The 21,801-nt window shown below is 43.5% G+C and overlaps 1 protein-coding gene across 2 annotated transcripts; it reads left to right on the plus strand.

The window, feature by feature from the left end:
- The first annotated feature begins 524 nt into the window (after positions 1 to 524).
- On the plus strand, positions 525 to 15,255 carry LOC139319505 (cyclin-dependent kinase inhibitor 1-like). Of its 2 annotated transcripts, XM_070947392.1 has the most exons (3): positions 525 to 758; positions 12,822 to 13,243; positions 15,137 to 15,255. In XM_070947392.1, exons 2-3 carry the CDS (start codon positions 12,871 to 12,873, stop codon positions 15,202 to 15,204), a joined length of 441 nt encoding a protein of 146 aa, XP_070803493.1. In that variant the 5' UTR covers positions 525 to 758; positions 12,822 to 12,870; the 3' UTR covers positions 15,205 to 15,255. The 2 variants fall into 2 exon arrangements, with proteins under 2 accessions (XP_070803493.1, XP_070803494.1); XM_070947393.1 differs by lacking the exon at positions 525 to 758 and having other exon boundaries at positions 12,728 to 13,243.
- The last annotated feature ends 6,546 nt before the right edge of the window (positions 15,256 to 21,801 follow it).

Genomic DNA, 21,801 nt, shown 5'->3' on the forward strand with positions numbered 1-21,801 from the left:
GCACGAATTCCTTTTCGCCTCCTGGGGGTTGTTTTGTTTTCCCACTCGGGATCCTGCGGTGTCAATTTACACTGGCAACAACAACGGCTCCAAATCGGGATGTGGATGTTCCCAACCTACTCCGAGCTCCCTATCTTCGCCCCACCTTGTTCAGTTACTCCTCCGCTTGTGCAACGCTTTGCAAAACGACCACCCAACCCCTGCGCCCCTCCCTCCCCCTCTCTCCAGCGAGTGCGTTGCTGTATGTTTTTGGCTCCCTTGGTTTGCTTTATTTGGCAAAAGTTTCCCAGGCTGGGAAGGGGGGGAGAGGGGGAGGGGAAGGGTGGAGATGTGGGGGGGTGGGGCGTGGGGTGGGAACGAGTCACGTTGCAAATCCACGTGCCACCGGGGGCTTGGCCAGCAGCCCGGAATGGGAAAGTTTTAATCAAGCGCGGAGCAAAAGCAAGAGATTTGCAAATCTCTTGCAAACTCCAGGCGGGGTGGTTGGTGGCGTGGGGGATATACTGGGAGCGGGGGTGGTGGCCGAGCGAGGAATTGGAGGAGGAGGACGGGACAACGAAAGAGGCAGCGAGCCCCGCTCTTCTTCTTCTTCTCCGCCCGCCGCCTTGAAGGACCGCGGAGGGGAAGGTGCTCGGCGGCGCCCCGCGAAATTTGAAAGTGAAATCCGCCTTGCGGCGGATCCCAAGCGGCTCCGGATCCCGTCGTTCCAGGAGGAGGAAGAGGAGGAGGAGGTGGTGGTGACAGAGGGTTGCTTGGAGGTGAGCAACCGAGCCCCCTTTTTCTTTTTTGGCACGGTCCCGCTGGGGGAAGGAAAGACGATCTGGGTCAGTGGTTCTCAACCTTCCTAATGCTGGGACCCTTTAATACAGTTCCTCATGTTGTGGTGACCCCCAACCATAAAATTATTCCTGAAACCATTGAAAATATGTGTTTTCCGATGGTCTTAGGCGACCCCTGTGAAAGGGTCATTTGACCCCCCCCCAAAGGGGTCCCGACCCACAGGTTGAGAACCACTGATCTGGGTGGTCAGGCACCAAGGCGGGTCTGGGGGCCACGGTGGTCTTAGGGCAGTGGTTCTCAACCTGTGGGTCGGGACCCCTTTGGGGTTCGAACGACCCTTTCACAGGGGTCGCCTAAGACCATCGGAAAACACATATTTTCAATGGTTTCAGGAATAATTTTATGGTTGGGGGTCGCCACAACATGAGGAACTGTATTAAAGGGTCCCAGCATTAGGAAGGTTGAGAACCACTGTCTTAGGGGGACAGTTTGCTGGGGGCGGGGGTGGGGTGGGGAACGGTGGGAGTGAGAGAATAAGCCTGGATCCCAGGGCCAGGGGAACCCACCCACCCCCATCGAGTTCAGCCTTCTGCTCTTGGCCAGGATAAAGCCAGCTGCGGACTTCGAATGCTCATGCAATAAATAGATAGGATAGGACAGGATAGAGGTTGGAGGAGATGGATAGGATGGGATTGGATATGAGCTGGAAGGGACCTTGGAGGTCTTCTAGTCCAGTCCCCAGCTCAAGGAGGAGAACCTATACCATTTCAGACAAGTGGTCGTTCAGTCTCTTATTAAAAACTTCCCAGTGTTGGAGCATTTACAACTTCTGGAGGCAAGTTGTTCCACTGGTTAATTGTTCTAACCATCAGGAAATTTCTCCTTAGTTCTAAGTTGCTTCTCTCCTTGATTAGTTTCCACCCATTGCTTCTTGTCCTGCTTTCTGGTGCTTTGCAGAATAATTTGACCCCACTCTTCTTTGTGGCAGCTCCTCAAGTACTGGAATACTCTCCTTCCTGCCTGCCTGCCTGCCTGCCTGCCTCCCTTCCTTCCTTCCTCCCTCCCTCCCTCCCTTCCTCCTTTCTTTCTTTCTTTCTTTCTTTCTTTCTTTCTTTCTTTCTTTCTTTCTTTCTTTCTTTCTTTCTTTTTTTCTTTCTTCCTTCTTTCCTTCCTTCCTTCCTTCCTTCCTTCCTCCTTCCTTCCTTCCTTATTATTATTATTATTTTATTAGTTCAATTCATATATTTCCCGCCCTTCTCCGGAGACTCAGGGCAGCTTACAATGCATTAAGCAATAGCCTTCATTCTTTTGTATATACCTGCTTAGTAGGGCTTTTTGGGCCCCCCTGAGCGGTGTTCTATTTTATACAAAGTCAGCTTATTGCCCTCACAAACCGGGTCCTCATTTTACCTACCTCGAAAGGATGGAAGGCTGAGTCAATCTTGAGCCTGGTGAGAATTGAACTCGCAGTAATTGCAGGCAGCTGGCAGCTAAGTGCTACTTTAACAGCAGCAGTTTAGTCCACTGCGCCACCAAGGCTTCCCTCCCCCTCTCTCTTTTTTCCTCCTTTCCTCCCTCCCTCCCACCTTTCCTTCCTTCCTTGCTCCATTCCTTGCTTCTTTCCTTCCTCCCTTCCTTACCTCCCTCCCTCCTTCCTTCCTTCCTTCCTTCGCAACAGCTCTTAGACTTATATACCGCTTCATAGTGCTTTATAGCTCTCGGGTTGTAACACAGGTTTGCTGGCATGCCGCAGACTCGTGTCAGTTCATGGACTAGGGCTTGGGGGGCCCTTTTCTAATTTATTTCTCCCAAATTTTTCACCAAAACATAGAAAAGGTCTCCCCTCAACCTTGCGTAGACCCCAGTCTCACCTTGATCTTAGCAATAGTATGCAACCATTTGCCACTGTCTTCCTCTGAGCGTTGGGTATTTTTTAACAGACAGGCAGGCAGATTAACAGAGATGGAAGGGACCTTGTAGGTCATCTAGTCCAACCCCCTGCCTAAGCAGGAGACCCTACACCATTTCTGACAAGTGGCTGTCCAGTCTCTTCTTGAAAGCTTCCAGTGATGAAGCTCCCACAACTTCTGAAGGCAACTTCTGTCCCATTTGTGGATTACTCTCACTGTCAGGAAATTTCTCCTTATTTCCAGATTGAATCTCTCCTTGTTCTATTTCCATCCATTATTCCTTGCCTGGCCTTCTGGTGCTTTGGAAAATAGCTCGACCCCCTTCCTCTCTGTGGCAGCCCCTCAAATATTGGAAGTCTGCTATCATGTCTCCCCTGGTCCTTCTCTTCACTAGCCATCCCAGTTCCTGCAACCGTTCATTGTATGTTTTAGTCTCCAGTCCCCTAATCATGTTGGTTGCTCTTCTCTCCACTTTTTCCTGAAGTCTCAACATTTTTTTTATAGTGTGGTGACCAAAACTGGATGCAGTATTCTAGGTGTGGTCTTACTAAGGCTTTATAGAGTGGCATTAGTACCTCACTTGATCTTGATTGTATCCCTCTGTTAATGCAATTTAGGATTGCATTGGCTTTTTTGGCTGCTGCTGCACGTTGCTGGCTCATATTTAACTGGTTGTCCACTAAGACTTTAAAAAATGTAAAAAAAAATTAAAAATCTAATCGAGGTACCCACTCCAAGATTCCTTGGTCATCTCCCAAAAGGACTAACCATGCCTGATTCTTTTTATCTTCTTCAAGATCAGTTGAGCTTGGCTAGTGTCAATTGGTGAGACCACATGATCTCTCTCTTTGAGAAGGGCAATTTAGGACAACCAAGTGATCTTGAAGAGATCATTCCTTGACACTTGACATGTGGATCTTGCTTCTCAAGTGCTGCAGTTAATAATAACTGGGAATTGTAGGAATGGAAAGGCAACAGACCTGGAGGGCACCTGTTGGAGAAGGCGGTTCAGAGCCCAAATAAATATTCTTCAGGCAGCTGCACTTCGGGAGAAGGGAGCCAGGAAAGACAAGTGGAGTCCTGCACCCCATGACATCAAGATGGGTATGATGTCATTGTGGCTTCTCATAACCTCCCCGGAATGCAGGGAATTCAAGTGTAGGATCCTTTCTCAGGCTAGATCAAAAGACCAAACCAACTCCAATTTCAGCTCAGTGCCCTTCTTTAAAAAAGAGATGTCCAAAAGCGGTTAGCTCCTTTTCCACATAAAACAACCCAGAGATTAAAATAGATCTGATTTCATAATTCATTCCCTTTTTTCCTGGATTTTCAGACTTGGGTTATCCTCACCTGGAGATTTCCTGCCAGGTGTAAATGCAGCTTTAGGGATTTTCCCACAGGGATTTGCAGTAGGGATTTTTTTAGGGAGGCGGTGTTCTTCCAGAAGGAGAAACCCAGATTGACCTATCAGTGCCTTGGATGACCTGTTCTGGGGCTTTCCAAATGATTTCACCACTTCCTGATTTGCATAGGTTTCCAGACAATGGAGAAGAAGCAGCTGAAGGTGGCTATGGAGATTCTTAGTCATCCAGGTGATGATTGTCCCAAAGATTTTTTTTTTTCCCAAGGGGCAGCTAGACTTTCTGGTTTTGCTTCGAATATGTTTCGATTCTCATCCAAGAAGCTTGTTCAGCTCTCAGGGAAGTAAATTCTTATCTGTAACCAGAAGAAAGCCAGCATGTGATGCAGGGAAGCCAGCTTGGTCTCGTGGGGATGGAACCAGGTTAAAAAGTGAGAGATTGTGAGTTCAAGTCCCAGTTTAGCATGAAAGCTAGTTGGGTGAGTTTTGTCCAATCACTCTCTCTCAGCCCAACATCACAGGGTAGTTGGTGGTGCAGCGGACTAAAACTGCTGTTAAAGTAGCACTTAGTTGCCAGCTGCCTGCAATTACTATGAGTTCAATTCTCACCAGGCTCAAGGTTGACTCAGCCTTCCATCCTTCCGAGGTAGGTAAAATGAGGACCCGGTTGTGGGGGCAATAAGATGACTTTGTATAAAATAGAACACCGCTTAGAGGGGGCCAAAAAGCCCTACTAAGCAGGTATATACAAAAGTATGAAGGCTATTGCTTAAAGGATTGTAAGCCGCCCTGAGTCTCCGGAGAAGGGCGGCATATAAATCGAACTAATAAATAAATAAATAAATAAATAAATAAATAAATAAATAAATAAATAAATAAATAAATAAATAAATAAATAAATAAATAAATAAATAAATGTATGTTTGAGTTATTTGTACAAATAATAAAGATGGGATTTAAAGGGAGGGAGGGAGGGAGGGAAGGAAGGAAGGAAGGAAGGAAGGAAGGAAGGAAGGAAGGAAGGAAGGAAGGAAGGAAGGAACATAGAAACATTTTTGACCTGAAAGGAGTAATGAAGTTGAGCCTAGCACTAACTCATTGAATGAAAAAGTCAAGGTTTGTCACTTTGGGAGTCAGGCAATTTACCTGCTCTTGGGAGCTTCTTCTGTAGGCCAGAAGAAGGTGGCGAGCAGCAGTTTCAATTACTGTTGCTACTCAAGTATTATTCCTATGCTTGTTGTCATGGCAACCCCAAAGCAAGAAAAGGAAGGTTGCAGCATCTTGCTAAATCCGGCAGGGCTTCTCTGCTGGGTAGACAAGCTCCACAGCAGAAGACGGAAAAAGGCAAAACTACATCTTCTTCCACAACGTACTTCCTTTCTATACACAATCCTTGAAAATGCAATCTGTTTGCTTGACCCATTGAAGGCCAAGAACTCAAACCCTGGGCTAGCTTAGCCAGTAAACACAGCCAGAGAAGTTAGTTCACGACTTGGCTTGGAATACATGAGAAAATATGTGGCCCTGGAAATCTCAGTTTCATCAAATAGTCCATGAGGAGTGAATTGGACAGGTAGTAGCCCTGACAGAGATGTCCAAGGTAGATTTTGTCCAGAAAATGTTGGGGTGGAAATGTGAGTCTTTCTAGTTCTGAGATAATATGGTTGGATTTGGCTAGGAGATGGGTATCCTGTTTTGGTTCTTTTTTTCTTTTTCTTTTTTTTTGCAGGATTACATTTTGAAAAACAGTATTACAGAGCCTGCAGTATTTCTCAACCTTTGCACCTCTAAGATGCGTGGACTTCAACTCCCAGAATTCCCTAGCCAGCATGTCTACCACACATCTTAAGAGTTGCCAAGGTTGAGAAAAACACCTGCTTAAATATTGCACCCACTTGTCTTTGAAAAACCCTGTGGCTGTTGACAGGACTTATATCTAGGAAAGACCTGGGAAGGTATCGGAGAAGGATTCAGTGGCGGATGTCAGTAGCAATTGTACTTCTGATGGCTTTGGACACCAAAATAGAACAAAAATTGTTTTGTGCCCTGGCGGTGTCATCGTTCATTGGATCCTTGATTAGACTGGTGGCGTAGGAAGCTAATGCCTCCTACTAAGGCAGCATTTAACATCCAGCTGCCTGCAGTTACTGCAAGTTCAATTCTCACCAGGCTCCAGGTCAATTTAGCCTTCCATCCTTTCTAAGGTGGGTAAAATGAGGACCCGGTTTGTGGGGGCAATAACCTGACTTTGTATAAAATATACAAAAGTATGAAGGCTATTGCTTAACGCATTGTAAGCCGCCCTGAGTCTCCGGAGAAAGGCGACATATAAAAATAAAATAAAATAAAATAAAATAAAATAAAATAAAATAAAATAAAATAATAAAATAAAATAAAATAAAATAAAATAAAATAAAATAAAATAAAATAAAATAAAATAATAAAATAAAATAAAATAAAATAAAATAAAATAAATAAATAAATAAATAAATAAATAAATAAATAAATAAATAGGTTTTAGATAGGCCCCACGTAAAATGGGACAACCCCCTGAAATCTCAAACCCACCTGGATGCACCATCCTTCTTAATGCCACACTTTATGCTAGGGGTGTCCAACGTTGTCAATTTTAAGACTGGTGGACGTCAACTCCCAGAGGTCTATGGAGATTCTCAGCCATCCGGGTCATGGTTATCCAAAAGGTGCTTTTTCCAAGAGGCAACTGGACCTCCTGGTTTTTCTTTGAAGACGTTTCGGTTCTCATCCAAGAAGCTTCTTCAGCTCTAAAGAGCTGGATAAAAAGCAAAACGTCTTCAAAGAAAAACAAGACAGTCCAATTGCCTCTTGGAAAAAGCACCTTTGGTTCAACTCCCAGAATTCTCCCAACCAGCCATGCTGGCTGAGGAATTCTGGGAGTTGAAGTCCACAAATAATGAAAGTTTGACAAGGTTGGTCGCCCCTGTTTTATGCCAATGGAGGGCAACTGTTTTCAGGTGAATACCCCATACAAGTCACAAAAGGGTGCCTGTTGGTTTCAGGGGGATCCTCTTGGAAATGTCTGCGAGAGGCAGACACACTTGCTGTAGACTGGAGGCTCTGCGTAGAGTGGCAGCCGTCCTTGCAGGACTCAGTTTTGTTCCAGATGACTGAATGGATGGCACTCAGATGTCTGCTCCAGATGCCTGAGTGGATGGGAGACCACCAGGACTGGCAAGTTAGAATAGAATAGAATAGAATAGAATAGAATAGAATAGAATAGAAATAGAAATAGAAATAGAAATAGAAATAGAAATAGGACAGGATAGGAATAGGAATATTTTTTATTTTTATTTTTATTTATTTTTATATGCCGCCCTTCTCCGGAGACTCAGGGAGGCTTACAATGCGTTAAGCAATAGCCTTCATACTTTTGTATATTTTATACAGTCAGCTTATTGCCCCCACAAACCGGGTCCTCATTTTACCCACCTTAGAAAGGATGGAAGGCTGAGTCGACCTTGAGCCTGGTGAGATTTAACTCGCAGTAATTGCAGGCAGCTGGATGTTAAATGCTGCCTTAGTAGGAGGCATTAGCCTCCTACGCTACTCAGGCTCCTTAGGAAGGAATTGGATTGAATTGAATTGAATTGAATTGAATTTTATTGGCCAAGTGTGATTGGACACACAAGGAATTTGTCTTGGTGCATATGCTCTCGGTGTCCATAAAAGAAAAGATACATTTGTCAAGAAACATAAGGTACAAAACTTAAGGATAGTCATAGGGTACAAATAAGAATAGAAATAGAAATATAGAATAGAATAGAATAGAATAGAATAGAATAGAATAGAATAGAATAGAATAGAATAGAATAGAATAGAATAGAATTTTGTTGGCCAAGTGTGCTTGGACACACAAGGAATTTGTCTTGGTGCATACACTCTCGGTGTCCATAAAAGAAAAGATACATTCGTCAAGAATTATAAGGTATAAAACTTAATGATAGTCACAGGGTACAAATAAGAATAGAAATAGAAATATAGAATAGAATAGAATAGAATAGAATAGAATAGAATAGAATAGAATAGAATAGAATAGAATAGAATAGAATAGAATTTTGTTGGCCAAGTGTGCTTGGACACACAAGGAATTTGTCTTGGTGCATACACTCTCGGTGTCCATAAAAGAAAAGATACATTCGTCAAGAATTATAAGGTATAAAACTTAATGATAGTCACAGGGTACAAATAAGCAATCAAATCATATTAAAAACCAGTCAATATAAATCTTAAGGATACCAGCCAACAAGGTTGCAGTCAATACAGTCATAAGTGGGAGGAGATGGGTGATAGGAATGATGAGAAGAATAATAGTAGTGCAGACTTAGAGAATAGTTTGACAGTGTTGAGGGAGTTATTTGTTTAGCGTCCGGGGAAGAAAAACTCTTCTTGCAAGTTGCAAAAGGCCCTGGCAAACCTCTGATCCTATTGCTCAAGCTGCCAAGAAGGGGTGCCAGAAAGCAATAGGTCCCCTTTACCTCCCCACCCACCCGGATCCCAAATCCCGCTGCTTTCCTCCAGAACCACCGACCCTCCCTCATTAAAACCAGGCGCTCGGGATCCAAAGCCGGGGCTGCGCTCTCTTGGCTCCCGCGGGGATGGGGATCCCGGCTTTCGCGGGCTGAGCGCGCTTTGGGCGGCTCTGCAGCGCTTCTCGTCCGCCCGGGGCTTCCAGAAGGCCGGGAGTTTTCCCGCCGGGGGAACCGCGAAGAAAAAAGATTGCCCGCTTCGGCAACTGCCGAGCCCGGCCCTCGGAAGCGCCGCTGGCTGGCTGGCTGCGCAGCCGCTCGCTCCCTTCCCTTCCTTAGCGACAGCCCCGGCCGCGCAGAGAGGTTCGTTTCAGCCCCGAGTGGAATAGAATGGAATGGAATGGAATGGAATGGAAACTATGGAATAAAATGGAAAATATGGAGTGGAGTAGAGTAGAATAGAATAGAATAGAATAGAATAGAATAGAATAGAATAGAATAGAATAGAATAGAATAGAAAACATGGAACAGAATGGAATGGAATGGAAAATATGGAATAGAATAGAATAGAATAGAATAGAATAGAATAGAATGTAGAATAGAACAGAATAAGAGTAGAACAGAATGGAATAGAATGTAGAATAGAACAGAATAAGAGTAGAACAGAATGGAATAAAATAGAATAAAATTAGAATAGAATAGAATTTAGAATAGAACACAATAAGAAGAATAGAATAGAATAGAATAGAATAGAATAGAATAGAATAGAAAATATGGAATGGAGTAGAATAGAGTACATGGAATGGAATGGAATGGAAAATATAGAATAGAATAGAATAAAATAGAATAGAATAGATGGAATGGAATGGAATGGAAAATATGGAATAGAATAGAATAGAATGTAGAATAGAACAGAATAAGAGTAGAACAGAATGGAATAAAATAGAATAAAATTAGATTAGAATAGAATTTAGAATAGAACACAATAAGAAGAATAGAATAGAATAGAATAGAATAGAATAGAATAGAATAGAATAGAATAGAATAGAAAATATGGAATGGAATAGAATAGAATACATGGAATGGAATGGAATGGAAAATATAGAATAGAATAGAATAGAATAGAATAGAATAGAATAGAATAGAATAGAATAGAATAGATGGAATGGAATGGAAAATATGGAATAGAATAGAATAGAATAGATGGAATGGAAAATATGGAATGGAATAGAATGGAATAGAATAGAATAGAATACATGGAATAGAATAGAATAGAATAGAATAGAATAGAATAGAATAGAATAGAATAGAATAGAATAGAATAGAATTTCCCTTTCTTAGCGGCAGCCCCGGCCGCGCAGAGAGCTTCGTGTGCTGCTGGAAGCACCTTCGGTGGCCCGGCTGGGTGGGAGGCAGGCAGCCCTGGCTGAGCTTGCCTGGACTCTGGATTTTTGGTCCTTGGATGGGAGACCACCGGGAAATGCCAGAGGGAAGCTAGGCTGGGAAGCCGGGAAGGATTTTTGAAGGCACATCCCAGCGGATTCAACCAGAGCCGTTTTCATCTGGAGGATCCCCGAGGGTGGATCAGGAGTGGCAAGAGCCAGGTTGGCCTTCGGCCGCAGAAATCTGGGGAAAGATTTGGGAAAGGCTGGGGCTGTCCTGGAATGGAAGAGGGCTTCAAAGGGAGATCGAGTGGCTTTGCGGCAGACTTGGGTTTGGCCGGCTCCCTGGGTCTCTCAAGACATTTTTCCAACACGGATGGTCTCTGGGACCAGGGCAGGCTTGCCTGATCCGGTGGGAAGGGGGGAGGGGAAGGATGGCAGAGGTGAGCAGGGGACGGAAATGAAGGCACCAGGAATGTTCCGTTGGGGGATGGGGGAAAATCCTCAGGTTATGGCCAAAGGTGTGGAAGTAGTAGTTGTGATAGTGTGATTGAAATTTGGATGGAGTGGGAATTAATAGGAATAAGAGTAGAACAGAACAGAACAGAACAGAACAGAACAGAACAGAATAGAATAGAATAGAAAACATGGAATGGAATGGAAAATATGGAACAGAATGGAATGGAATGGAAAATATGGAATAGAATAGAATAGAATAGAATAGAATAGAATAGAATAGAATAGAATAGAATAGAATAGAATAGAATAGAACGTAGAATAGAACAGAATAAGAGTAGAACAGAATGGAATAAAATAGAATAAAATTAGAATAGAATAGAATTTAGAATAGAACACAATAAGAAGAATAGAATAGAATAGAATAGAATAGAATAGAATAGAATAGAATAGAATAGAATAGAATAGAATAGAATAGAAAATATGGAATGGAATAGAATAGAATACATGGAATGGAATGGAATGGAAAATATAGAATAGAATAGAATAGAATAGAATAGAATAGAATAGAATAGAATAGAATAGAATAGAATAGATGGAATGGAATGGAATGGAAAATATGGAATAGAATAGAATAGAATGTAGAATAGAACAGAATAAGAGTAGAACAGAATGGAATAAAATAGAATAAAATTAGAATAGAATAGAATTTAGAATAGAACACAATAAGAAGAATAGAATAGAATAGAATAGAATAGAATAGAATAGAATAGAATAGAATAGAATAGAATAGAAAATATGGAATGGAATAGAATAGAATACATGGAATGGAATGGAATGGAAAATATAGAATAGAATAGAATAGAATAGAATAGAATAGAATAGAATAGAATAGAATAGAATAGAATAGATGGAATGGAATGGAATGGAAAATATGGAATAGAATAGAATAGAATAGAATAGAATAGAATAGAATAGAATAGATGGAATGGAAAATATGGAATGGAATGGAATGGAATAGAATAGAATAGAATAGAATACATGGAATAGAATAGAATAGAATAGAATAGAATAGAATAGAATAGAATAGAATAGAATAGAATAGAATAGAATTTCCCTTTCTTAGCGGCAGCCCCGGCCGCGCAGAGAGCTTCGTGTGCTGCTGGAAGCACCTTCGGTGGCCCGGCTGGGTGGGAGGCAGGCAGCCCTGGCTGAGCTTGCCTGGACTCTGGATTTTTGGTCCTTGGATGGGAGACCACCGGGAAATGCCAGAGGGAAGCTAGGCTGGGAAGCCGGGAAGGATTTTTGAAGGCACATCCCAGCGGATTCAACCAGAGCCGTTTTCATCTGGAGGATCCCCGAGGGTGGATCAGGAGTGGCAAGAGCCAGGTTGGCCTTCGGCCGCAGAAATCTGGGGAAAGATTTGGGAAAGGCTGGGGCTGTCCTGGAATGGAAGAGGGCTTCAAAGGGAGATCGAGTGGCTTTGCGGCAGACTTGGGTTTGGCCGGCTCCCTGGGTCTCTCAAGACATTTTTCCAACACGGATGGTCTCTGGGACCAGGGCAGGCTTGCCTGATCCGGTGGGAAGGGGGGAGGGGAAGGATGGCAGAGGTGAGCAGGGGACGGAAATGAAGGCACCAGGAATGTTCCGTTGGGGGATGGGGGAAAATCCTCAGGTTATGGCCAAAGGTGTGGAAGTAGTAGTTTTGGTAGTGTGATTGAAATTTGGATGGAGTGGGAATTAATAGGAATAAGAGTAGAACAGAACAGAACAGAACAGAACAGAACAGAACAGAATAGAAATAGAAATAGAAATAGAAATAGAAATAGAAATAGAAATAGAAATAGAAATAGACCCTACACCATTTCTGACAGAAGAGAAGACAGGGGCATGGGGAGGGAGGGAGAGAGGGAGGAAGGAAGGAGAACCAAGGAAGGGAATAAAAGAAAAGATAAGGGAATGGAATGGAATGGAATGGAATGGAATGGAATGGAATGGAATGGAATGGAATGGGAGGAAGGAAGGGAGGAAAGAAAAAAGAGAAGAATATTAGAATGTGGAGCGAGGGAAGAAGGAAAGAGCAAGGAAAGGGAAATGAAAGGGGGAGGGGAAGGAAAGGAAAGGAAGAGAAAGGAAAGGAAAGGAAAGGAAAGGAAAGGAAAGGAAAGGAAAGGAAAGGAAAGGAAAGAAGGAAAGGAATCCTCAGTCTAAGGCAGTGTTTCTCATCTTTGACAACTTTAAGAAGTGTGGACTTCAACTCCCAGAATTCCCCAGCCAGCAGGTTGAAAAACACTGCTTTAAGCTATTGCCCCTATTACAAGGAGGGGAACGTCTCAGAGACAGAGCCTCCGTACTTAATTCTCACTGCCCCTTTGTGATTCAAAGAAACCAACACAGAGTTTGTTTTTGTCTTATTTCTTCTCAACAGGTCCTTGGTATTTGACGCTCTTTTCAACAACAGGCAGCAAGGAGAGAAGATGGACCTGATTTCGGCCAAAGCAGCTCCCACCAGGAGGAATCTTTTCGGCCCAGTGGACCATGACCATTTGCTGCAGGAGTTCCAGAGCATGATGAGATCCAGCATGGAACAGGCGAAGCAACGGTGGAACTTCGACTTCTTCCAGGATATGCCCGTCGCGGGACTTCTCCAGTGGGAAGAGCTGCAGGGCCACGAGGTTCCCGCCTTCTACCACACGCACGTCGTCAGGGAGTCTCGCCCGCCTCTGCAGCCCGTGAGCAGGACTGTGGACAGGGAAGGGAAAGTTCACCTCCTGGGTAGAGAGGCGGAAAGAGGCAGACCGGTCAAAACAGCGACGCTACGGAAGAAGCGAAGACAGACGTATTTGACAGGTATGTATGTCAGGGCGGTGTTTGGTGTGGCTCGCCAGCGGATCTGGCAACAGATTCGGACAGTGAGGAGGTTGGGGAGGAACATGGGCCAGTCCTGGAGTCTGGGGAAGGCTCTGATGAGGGCTCTGCATCGGAGGCAGAGAGAGGGCCAGGGCCGTATGCCAGTTATCAGCATACGATACGATACGATACGATCAGCTGGAGCCTGTTCCCTCCCCACTCCAGGGGAAGGATACTGCAAAATCTCCATTCCCTCCCCACTCCAGGGGAAGGATATTGCAAAACCCCCATTCCCACCCCACTCTGGGGCCAGCCAGATGTGGTATTTGCCGGTTCTCCAAACTACTCAAAATTTCCGCTACCGGTTCTCCAGAACCTGTCAGAACCTGCTGGATTTCACCCCTGAAATGAATCTGTCTTCCCCTTTGACTTTGATTATCAGAAGATTGCAACAGGGGATCACATGACCCCCGGGATACTGCAACTGTCATAAGTACATGCCAGTTGCCAAGCATCTTAGTTTTGATCATGTGACTCATTGGGATGTTGCAGCAAAGTGTGAAAAAGGATCATATGTGACTTTTACAGGGCTGTTGTAACTTTAAACCGTCACTAAGTGAAAGATTGTAAGTCAAAGACTACCTGAGATGGTCCTCGACTTACAACTGGTTGCTTAGCAACCATTCAAAGTCACTCAAGATACTTACAACCCAGATTTGAAGTTCCAAGAACTGTCTCCCTCCCTGGTCATGTGACTGTGATTTACAGTATATTTTTTTTGACAGAAGCTGGTCCTTATTTTCAGTTTTCAGGGGGAAAAAATGCCCATTGTGAAAAATAGGTTCGTTTAACGGCTGTGGCATTTTTTTAATGACTGCTACGCTTGCTTAATAATTGCCCCCCCCCCCAAAAAAAGTTGCGAATTGGGTTCAGTCACATGATGACCCCTTTAATGATCGGCATGACTTATGGCCATAATTCCAGGCTCAATTGTGGTCATAAGTCAAGGACTACTGATCTACTACTCTGGATCTTTCGATATCCTTTGAGTAAGATTCGTCTTCAAAAAAATTCAAGTGATCTTATTAAATTGGACAGATTAAAAAAAAAAGCCAGATAGCAAAATGCAGATATGCTTCCTGGATGCTTTATTAAAGAAGACATATACAATGTAAACAACAGATGACCCTGGGGAAGTCAAAAAAGTCAAGATGGGAGCACACTGAATGTTCCACTCCACTCCCTTTTTTTTACCTGAACTGTTGTTGTTGTTTTTAAAAAAATTTTTTTATAAAAAATGTTGTTGTTTATTAAAAAAACTTATAAGTTTTATAAATCCCTTTTTTATATGCATGTGTGATGCATATGCAGAAAGGGTATTAACTGCACAGTGTCAACTGCCATCTTGACTTTTTTGACCTCGGTTCTGTCCCTGCAGAGCCCTTGATGGAAGCCTATCATTTCTCAGGCTGATTTTTTTAATTGCAGGAATGTAACTGGGGATTGGTTTTATTGGGGGGTCCAGAACAGTGGTGTGAAATTCAATTTTTTTTACTACCGGTTCTGTGGGCGTGGCTTGGTGGGCGTGGCAGAGGAAGGATACTGGAAAATCTCCATTCCCACCCCATTCTGGGGCCAGCCATAGGTGGTACTTGCCGGTTCTCCGAACTACTCAAAATTTCCACTACCGGTTCTCCAGAACCTGCTGGATTTCACCTCTGGTCCAGAAATATGAGAATGCACATCTTGACTTGTTCCCTTTCCAAAAAAAAATCTACCATCTCCTTTTTCATAAGATTTCCATCCTGCTCACTCTGGAGAAATCTTTCCATGGATCCTTTCTTGTCATTACTTGTCAGTGTGGATTTTTATTTCTTTATTTCTTTATTGCAGATTATTATACAACAAAGAAGCAGATCACGACAGATATGCAAACACCTGTAAAGAAATTGGCCTCCTAAACTGATGGATCGCTTCCCAGATATTTTTTTTTCCCCTCTTAAAAGAACTTCCAAGCTTATACAACACTTCAGAATGATCTCTACTGATAACAAACCCTTTGTAGCTGCGCGTAGAAGGAGGTGAAAATGAGAACAGTTATTAAAAGAACAACAAACTCTTATGAAACGGCAGTCCAGCCAAATAAAAACTGAATAGCTCAGGAAACTTTTTTTTTAAAAAAAAAAACTGATTGTCAAGTATGAAAAAGACCGATTGCAGCAACAATCTCATTTCAAAACAAATTGCTTATCGTATTATTGTCAGAAGCGTTTAAAATACTGCGTATGAACAAACGGGGAGCAGCATTCTACCACTTTCCGTGTTGTGTTTTTTATTTTATTTTTTTACTTGTTTCATATATATAAGGTTTTCATCTCAGCGCGAAAAGCAGAAATGTTTACCGGCTTCGTGAATTTTAAGTTTTGGAAACGGAATCAGAATATCTGTTTCTCTATTTGCACCCAACTCTTTTTAAGGAGCACATTTCAGCCCCTTCGGTTTCCATTCAGATGTTACTAAATTTTACTATTTAGTGCAGGTGCCTGACACACACAAAAAGGGTGGAGTTTGATCTCACAATTGCTAGCACACCTTGAATTTTTTTTTTTTTTTTTTTACACAAAATGCTGTATCTTGCAGCTGGAAAAACATAGAAAAATGGGTTTTGCAGCCTGCTTTTGGAAGTCCTCTGTCCTTCTGATCAGAATTCTTTTCATAACAATATGTCTTGATTGCAATAGATGGTTGTTTTAAATATTCCTGGAGAATGTGTTTAATCATATACTGTATGTGTGTTGTGTGCTTTAGATTTAGTAAAGCTGGGTTTAAAAGCAGACGAAGGTGGGATAATACAAGCCCGGCCATATTTTGCTAAATTTATGTCAACTATGAATTGGCTTTATTCAGATGCATTCGCGAAAAACGGCACATGTCCCTCAGATTAAACCGTAAATCCTACATCATGTATTCTACGTTACATTTTGTCATGAAATCCCTGGTTTTGGAAGATTAAGCATGATGGTATGATGTAATATGTCTGCTTTTGGGCTATTCGATGTATAACCCGCATGGAAGGTTGGATCTTATATTGAGAAGGCTTCAGGCATTCTTCTACGAAAATCTGAGCGACCACTAGATATCAACCCAGAGCCAGAAATCTTGAACTTTTTGCTGCCATCTCCTGCTTATTCAGCTCCAGTCCTTCTAGTCCAGAGGTCGGCAACCTTAAACCCTCAAAGAGCCACAAAGGTCCTAACCGGAAGCCCCCCGTTCAATTCTGGAGCCGACCGGAAGTCCGGTTCCCCCACCATAGAGTCTCCTCCTAGTGCGGTGTCCTTTTTCCTCTACCTGTCCTAACTGAATGTCCTATCAATTGAGCTGACTGGAAAACCCACCCCTTGCCATAGAGTCTCCTCCTAGCACGGCATGGTTTCCCCCCCTAACTGGAAGCTCCTCTCAAAATTGTGGCGCCGACCAGTGACAGGGAGCCACAGCAGAGGGATGAAAGAGCCACATGCAGCTCCAGAGCGACGGGTTGCTGACCCCTGCTCTAGTCTTATCAAAATCTTTGACACTCTCGAATAGAATATTGTATGAAAGCAAATCAAATGAAAATAAAAATTGGTAAGTAATGCTGTTACTCTTAGAATGGATGTCATTCATCTGTCCTGTGTTATTTCAGAGGTTTTGTTTTTTTAAAAAAATTCTTAAAATGTCATGTAGGGACAAAATGGGCTCTCTAAAATGGCTGAGTGAAAATTAAAGCAGCGCAGTTACTGTATCCCACCTCCCCAAATCTCTCTTGTGCCCCCAAAAAATCAAAGCCAGTGGTGGTACTGTCCTTATTTATTTCAAAACAAGTCAAGGAAAATTATTGGTGGATTTCCTGCCTTTATTTCTCTTCCCTCTTGAGCGTCATTCGCTGGCAGGAAATCCGTCACTCTTCTTAAATTAAGCTGGGCAAGGATGGAAGCCTGGAAGGGTGCTAAAGAATGAGCCAGTTTAGCCACTTTCTTCAGTGACGCAAACCACAAATAGCAAGCGCCAGAGGTTGAAGCAGGAGGGATGTGCATCACGCAGGCTATTTTTGAATTCCGGTCTGGGGCTTTTCTAAAAGCGCGCCAAACCCATGTTCTGAAACAGCTCAGATTATGGAGATTATTCAATCATCCCAGTCATGGTTGTCCCAAAGGTGCTTTTTTCCCAAAAGGCAACTGGACTTTCTTGATTTTTTTTTTCTTCGACAACGTTTCGCTTCTCATCTAAAAAAAACTTCTTCATGAAGAAGCTTGTTGGATGAGAAGCAAAGAAAAAAAAACCAAGTACAGCCTTTTTGGAAAAAGCCCAAATAGCAATAGCAATAGCACTTAGACTTATATACCGCTTCACAGTGCTTTACACCCCTCTCTAAGCGGTTTACAGAGTCAGCCTATTGCCCCCAACAATCTGGGTCCTCATTTTTACCCACCTCGGAAGGACGGAAGGCTGAGTCAACCTTGAGCCTGGTGAGATTCGAACTGCCAAATTGCAGGCAGCTGGCAGTCAGCAGAAGTAGCCCTGTAGTACTGCACTCTAACCACTGCGCCACCATGGCTTGTGACAGATAAACAGACCCGGGGAGGACAGGATGAAGCAGAAGGGAACAATCAACTGTACGATAGTTTTGGAGTGATCAAAAAATCCAGTTGTGATCTCATGGCTGGTGCCACCCAGAAGCAGCTTGTAGACAGCCATCGGGAACGCACGATGGTGATTGGTCCACATGGAAATGACAGTCGTCCCCAGACTCACCTGTGGCCAGAAAATAATGCAATTGCGGCTTCTTTGCTTCATTCCTGATCCCAACAGGAAGGTTTGCAGGTGGGGACAACTTCAGGCCAATTTTGAAACAGCTATGTGAACTTTCCCAGTGGATGCAGCTCAGGGGTGAAATGCTCCCGGTTTGGACCAGATCGCCTGATCCAATAGCGATGGCGGCGGGTGGTTCGGGGAACTGGTAGCAAAAATCCCTCCCCACCCCCATGCCCAGCTGAGCCACGCAATCATCAGAGGCTTTTTATTTTATTTTTAAAAGCATTTTTCCTACGTCGTCTTCGGCCGAAAAAATGCTTTTAAAAATAAAAAAAATAGCCTCTGCCGATCAGGCAAGTCAGCTGGGGTCATCAGAGGCTTTTTTTTAAAAAAAGAAAAGCCTCTGCCAATCAGGCAAGTCAGCTGGGCTCATCAGAGGCCTTTTTTTAAAAAAAGAAAAGCCTCTGCCAATCAGGCGAGTCAGCTGGGATCGTCAGAGGCTTTTAAAAGCATTTTTTACAACCTCTTTGGCCGAAGAGGTTGTAGAAAAAATGGTTTTAAAAGTTAAAAAAAAAAGTTGGCCACGCCCACTCAGTCATATTACCACCCCCCACCAAGTCACGCCCACAGAACCGGTAGTAACAAATTTTACATTTCACCACTGATGCAGCTGCTTTAATGCTCCCCAGAGAGAGGCTTCTCTTGCACTAACATCAGGGGTGGGATTCAACCGGTTCGGATCGATTCGGGAAAACCAGATGTTAATTTTAATTTGGTTCACAGAACCGGTAGTTACAAGGACTGGCTGACCCTGCCCACCCCGCCCCTTCCCTCCCAGGAGTCTCCACATTGGCCCGTTTTGGATGCAAGGTAAGTGCAGGTACCGCACGGAGGCTCTGGGAGGGTGAAAAACAGGCCTACCGGAAGTACCGTGAATCCGGAAACAGACCCTTTTCCGGCCTCCGGAGGGCCTCCAGAGGCCGGGGGAGGCTGCTTTCACCCTCCTGGAGGCTCAAGGAAAGCCTCCGGAGCCTCGGGAGGGCAACCCTCCACCCCCACCCCATGGTGCAGGAGGCCAAATAGGCCATGCCCCCCATGACCAAGCCCACCCAACAACCAGGCAAGGCACCGGTTGTTACATTTTTCAATCCCACCTCTGACTAACATGCTTTGTGAAGGACTTCCTTCTCATGATCCACGTAGCTTTCCTTTACACACCTAAGACAGGGTTAGGAGATGGACCCAAATATTTTTTAAGTTCCTTGGGTCTTGTTTAGTTAAGAAACATGAAACCTGTTGAAAGCAACTGCTGTCCAGGGAGGCTGGAAGCAGAGTTGTTCAAGTAGCATTTATGGCTTGTACCAAGTCTTTTAATTTTTTTTTAACGCGGATTTGGATTATGCTTGGCATTTTTAGAGACACTGTTTACAACCTGATAGCTACATATAGTTCAGTGGTGGGTTCTAACCGGCTTTACTACCGGTTCTCTTCGTGTGCGCGCTTCGCTTCGCTCGCATGCGTGCCAAACTTGCGCTCCATGCAAGCGCATTGGGAATCTGCCCAGCTGAGGTGCGGCAATCCACTCTGCCACACCTACCAGCTGGCCTAAAAAAGAAGAAATAAAAGGTAAGAATAACGCGCGGGCGGGAGGGCCCAGCTCCCGGACAAAGAGAACCGGTTCGGTGATGTCATATTGGCACCACTACCGGCTCGGCCGAACCGGGCTGAACCGGGAGGAACTCACCACTGATATAGTTATGTGTTCTAACCTTTTAGAAATAGATGGGATTATTCCATTTACTGTAATCCAGTGTTTCTCAGCCTTGGCAACTTTAAGATGTGTGGACTTCAACTCCCAGAATTCCCCAGCCAGCATGGGGAATTCTGGGAGTTGCAGTCCACACATCTGTAACTTTCTTAAGCAATTCTAATAGCTAGGGGAGGCCTAAATTATCCAGTATACAAAGTGTGTGACTTGAGATGAACCCGTGGGAAGGAGACGGCTTCATTTGTCCATCCAGCTTTGTTGTTTAACAAAGTTCACCACTCAATTTCCATTGTGAATCACATCCTGAGGAACTACTAAAGCTTCTCCTAATGTTTGAAGAGATTATTATTGTACTACCAACAAGAAAGACTTCCTCCTTCACTCAGGTAACCAAAGCAGTTTCAACTACATATCCCAGCTACAAATCCAGGTGACCGACACTAATCATACCATCCAGATAGGTTCCAAAGTCATCCCCTCTTTAACTGTGAACCTCAACAGAAAGGTTCCTCAGTGTAAGCTAGTCCACATATTTAATTTTAAGATTTAAATACGAGAGGCCGTTGCTCTGAATATTTGTTCGATGCGTTCCACTTGCTTTCTGATGGGGGTTATGAATTAAATGCTCTTCCGTAGGTCCGCTAACTGAAAAGTTTAGAAAATTAGCCTGGCAGTTGTAAACATTTGTAACCCCAGTTGACCTATTCGTTTCTGACTCCACCCAAGTTCTTGGCAGGTGTTCAGATATCCTGGCAAAAGCTTCAGACATCCGCAGCGATGGATGCCAACGGATTGTTTTGTCTGTAGATGTGGCAGAGAGATGAGGAAGTTCAGAACTGACTGCCCTGTTAATATGTTCCTCGCAAAATATGAAATTCCACACCTTCTCTGCCAGGAACTTACCAGAATTAGATTTCTGCAAAATAACAATGCTTCCCAGGGTGTTGTTTGTCTTTCTAATCTTTGGTCTGGGGCCTCACACAATTTTCAAATGTTGGCCATAGCAGTAATTATTAGAGTTCTCTTGGAATTGTAGCTGGAAGAGATGGGAAGGGAAGGGAAGGGAAGGGAAGGGAAGGGAAAAGGCACTTCCTAAATTCAGTGGAATAAATTTGCTGTGCTTGAATCAGATGGCTAAAAGATTAAGCTCTCATCAGTTCTACATGATGTTGATGAGTGGTGTGGTGGCCTAGAGGTGGAGCTCTCACCGCACAATCAGAAGGCTGTGAGTTCAGTGAGAATATATTTGCTGGGGAGAAAAAAACCTCCACGTTGGCAACAGGAAAGGCATCCGGCCAGTAAACACTCTCAGCTCCATTCAGTTGCCCGGACTCCACCCCGCAAGGAATTATGGGGTTGTTAAAAGAGGATGATTTCTATATGATGTTGATAAGCCAGCTAGATAAAACATTACAATGTTCCTCATCATGAGGAGAGATTCAGCAACACACAGTTCGAACGAATGATACAACTAAGGATTTCTCTGCAGGATCACTCAAAATTGGACTGGGCAACCACTGATGGCTTGATTGTATGAGCCACTCTGATGTGAGGGCAGGTCTGTTCACCCAGACTTACATTTTATACAAACAGTGAAGCATTTTCCCCCCATGGTCCAGAGCTCCAGAAAAATCAGAAGGTACCTCAGTAGTGTAAAGAGTTTTCAAATGGAAAAGAACAAATTTCTTCCCTAGCTTTAGAAATCTGTTCATAATTATGCCTATTTGCCTCCAATTTTGGAGCACAGATTCAAAAATAAATCCCTTTTTAAAAATGTTAATCAATAGTGACATCTCATTTCAAGGAGGAAATTGCAGAGAGGGAACAAGGGAGTGGAGAGTGGAGTGGAGAGGAATGCTCTCCTGGGAAAGGAGACAGCATTTAAATTTAGAAAATAAGTAAGAGAAGAAAATTACAAATAAATGAAGAGGAGGAAAGTGTTATAAGAAAATAACAAATCATTTAAGGAAGAACGGTTCCTCTCCATACAATTTATTAT

Source organism: Pituophis catenifer, unplaced genomic scaffold (assembly GCF_029215685.1).
Source record: "Pituophis catenifer annectens isolate HBS135680 unplaced genomic scaffold, rPitCat1.0.hap2 SCAF_7, whole genome shotgun sequence".
NCBI classification, from domain to species: Eukaryota; Metazoa; Chordata; class Lepidosauria; order Squamata; family Colubridae; genus Pituophis; species Pituophis catenifer.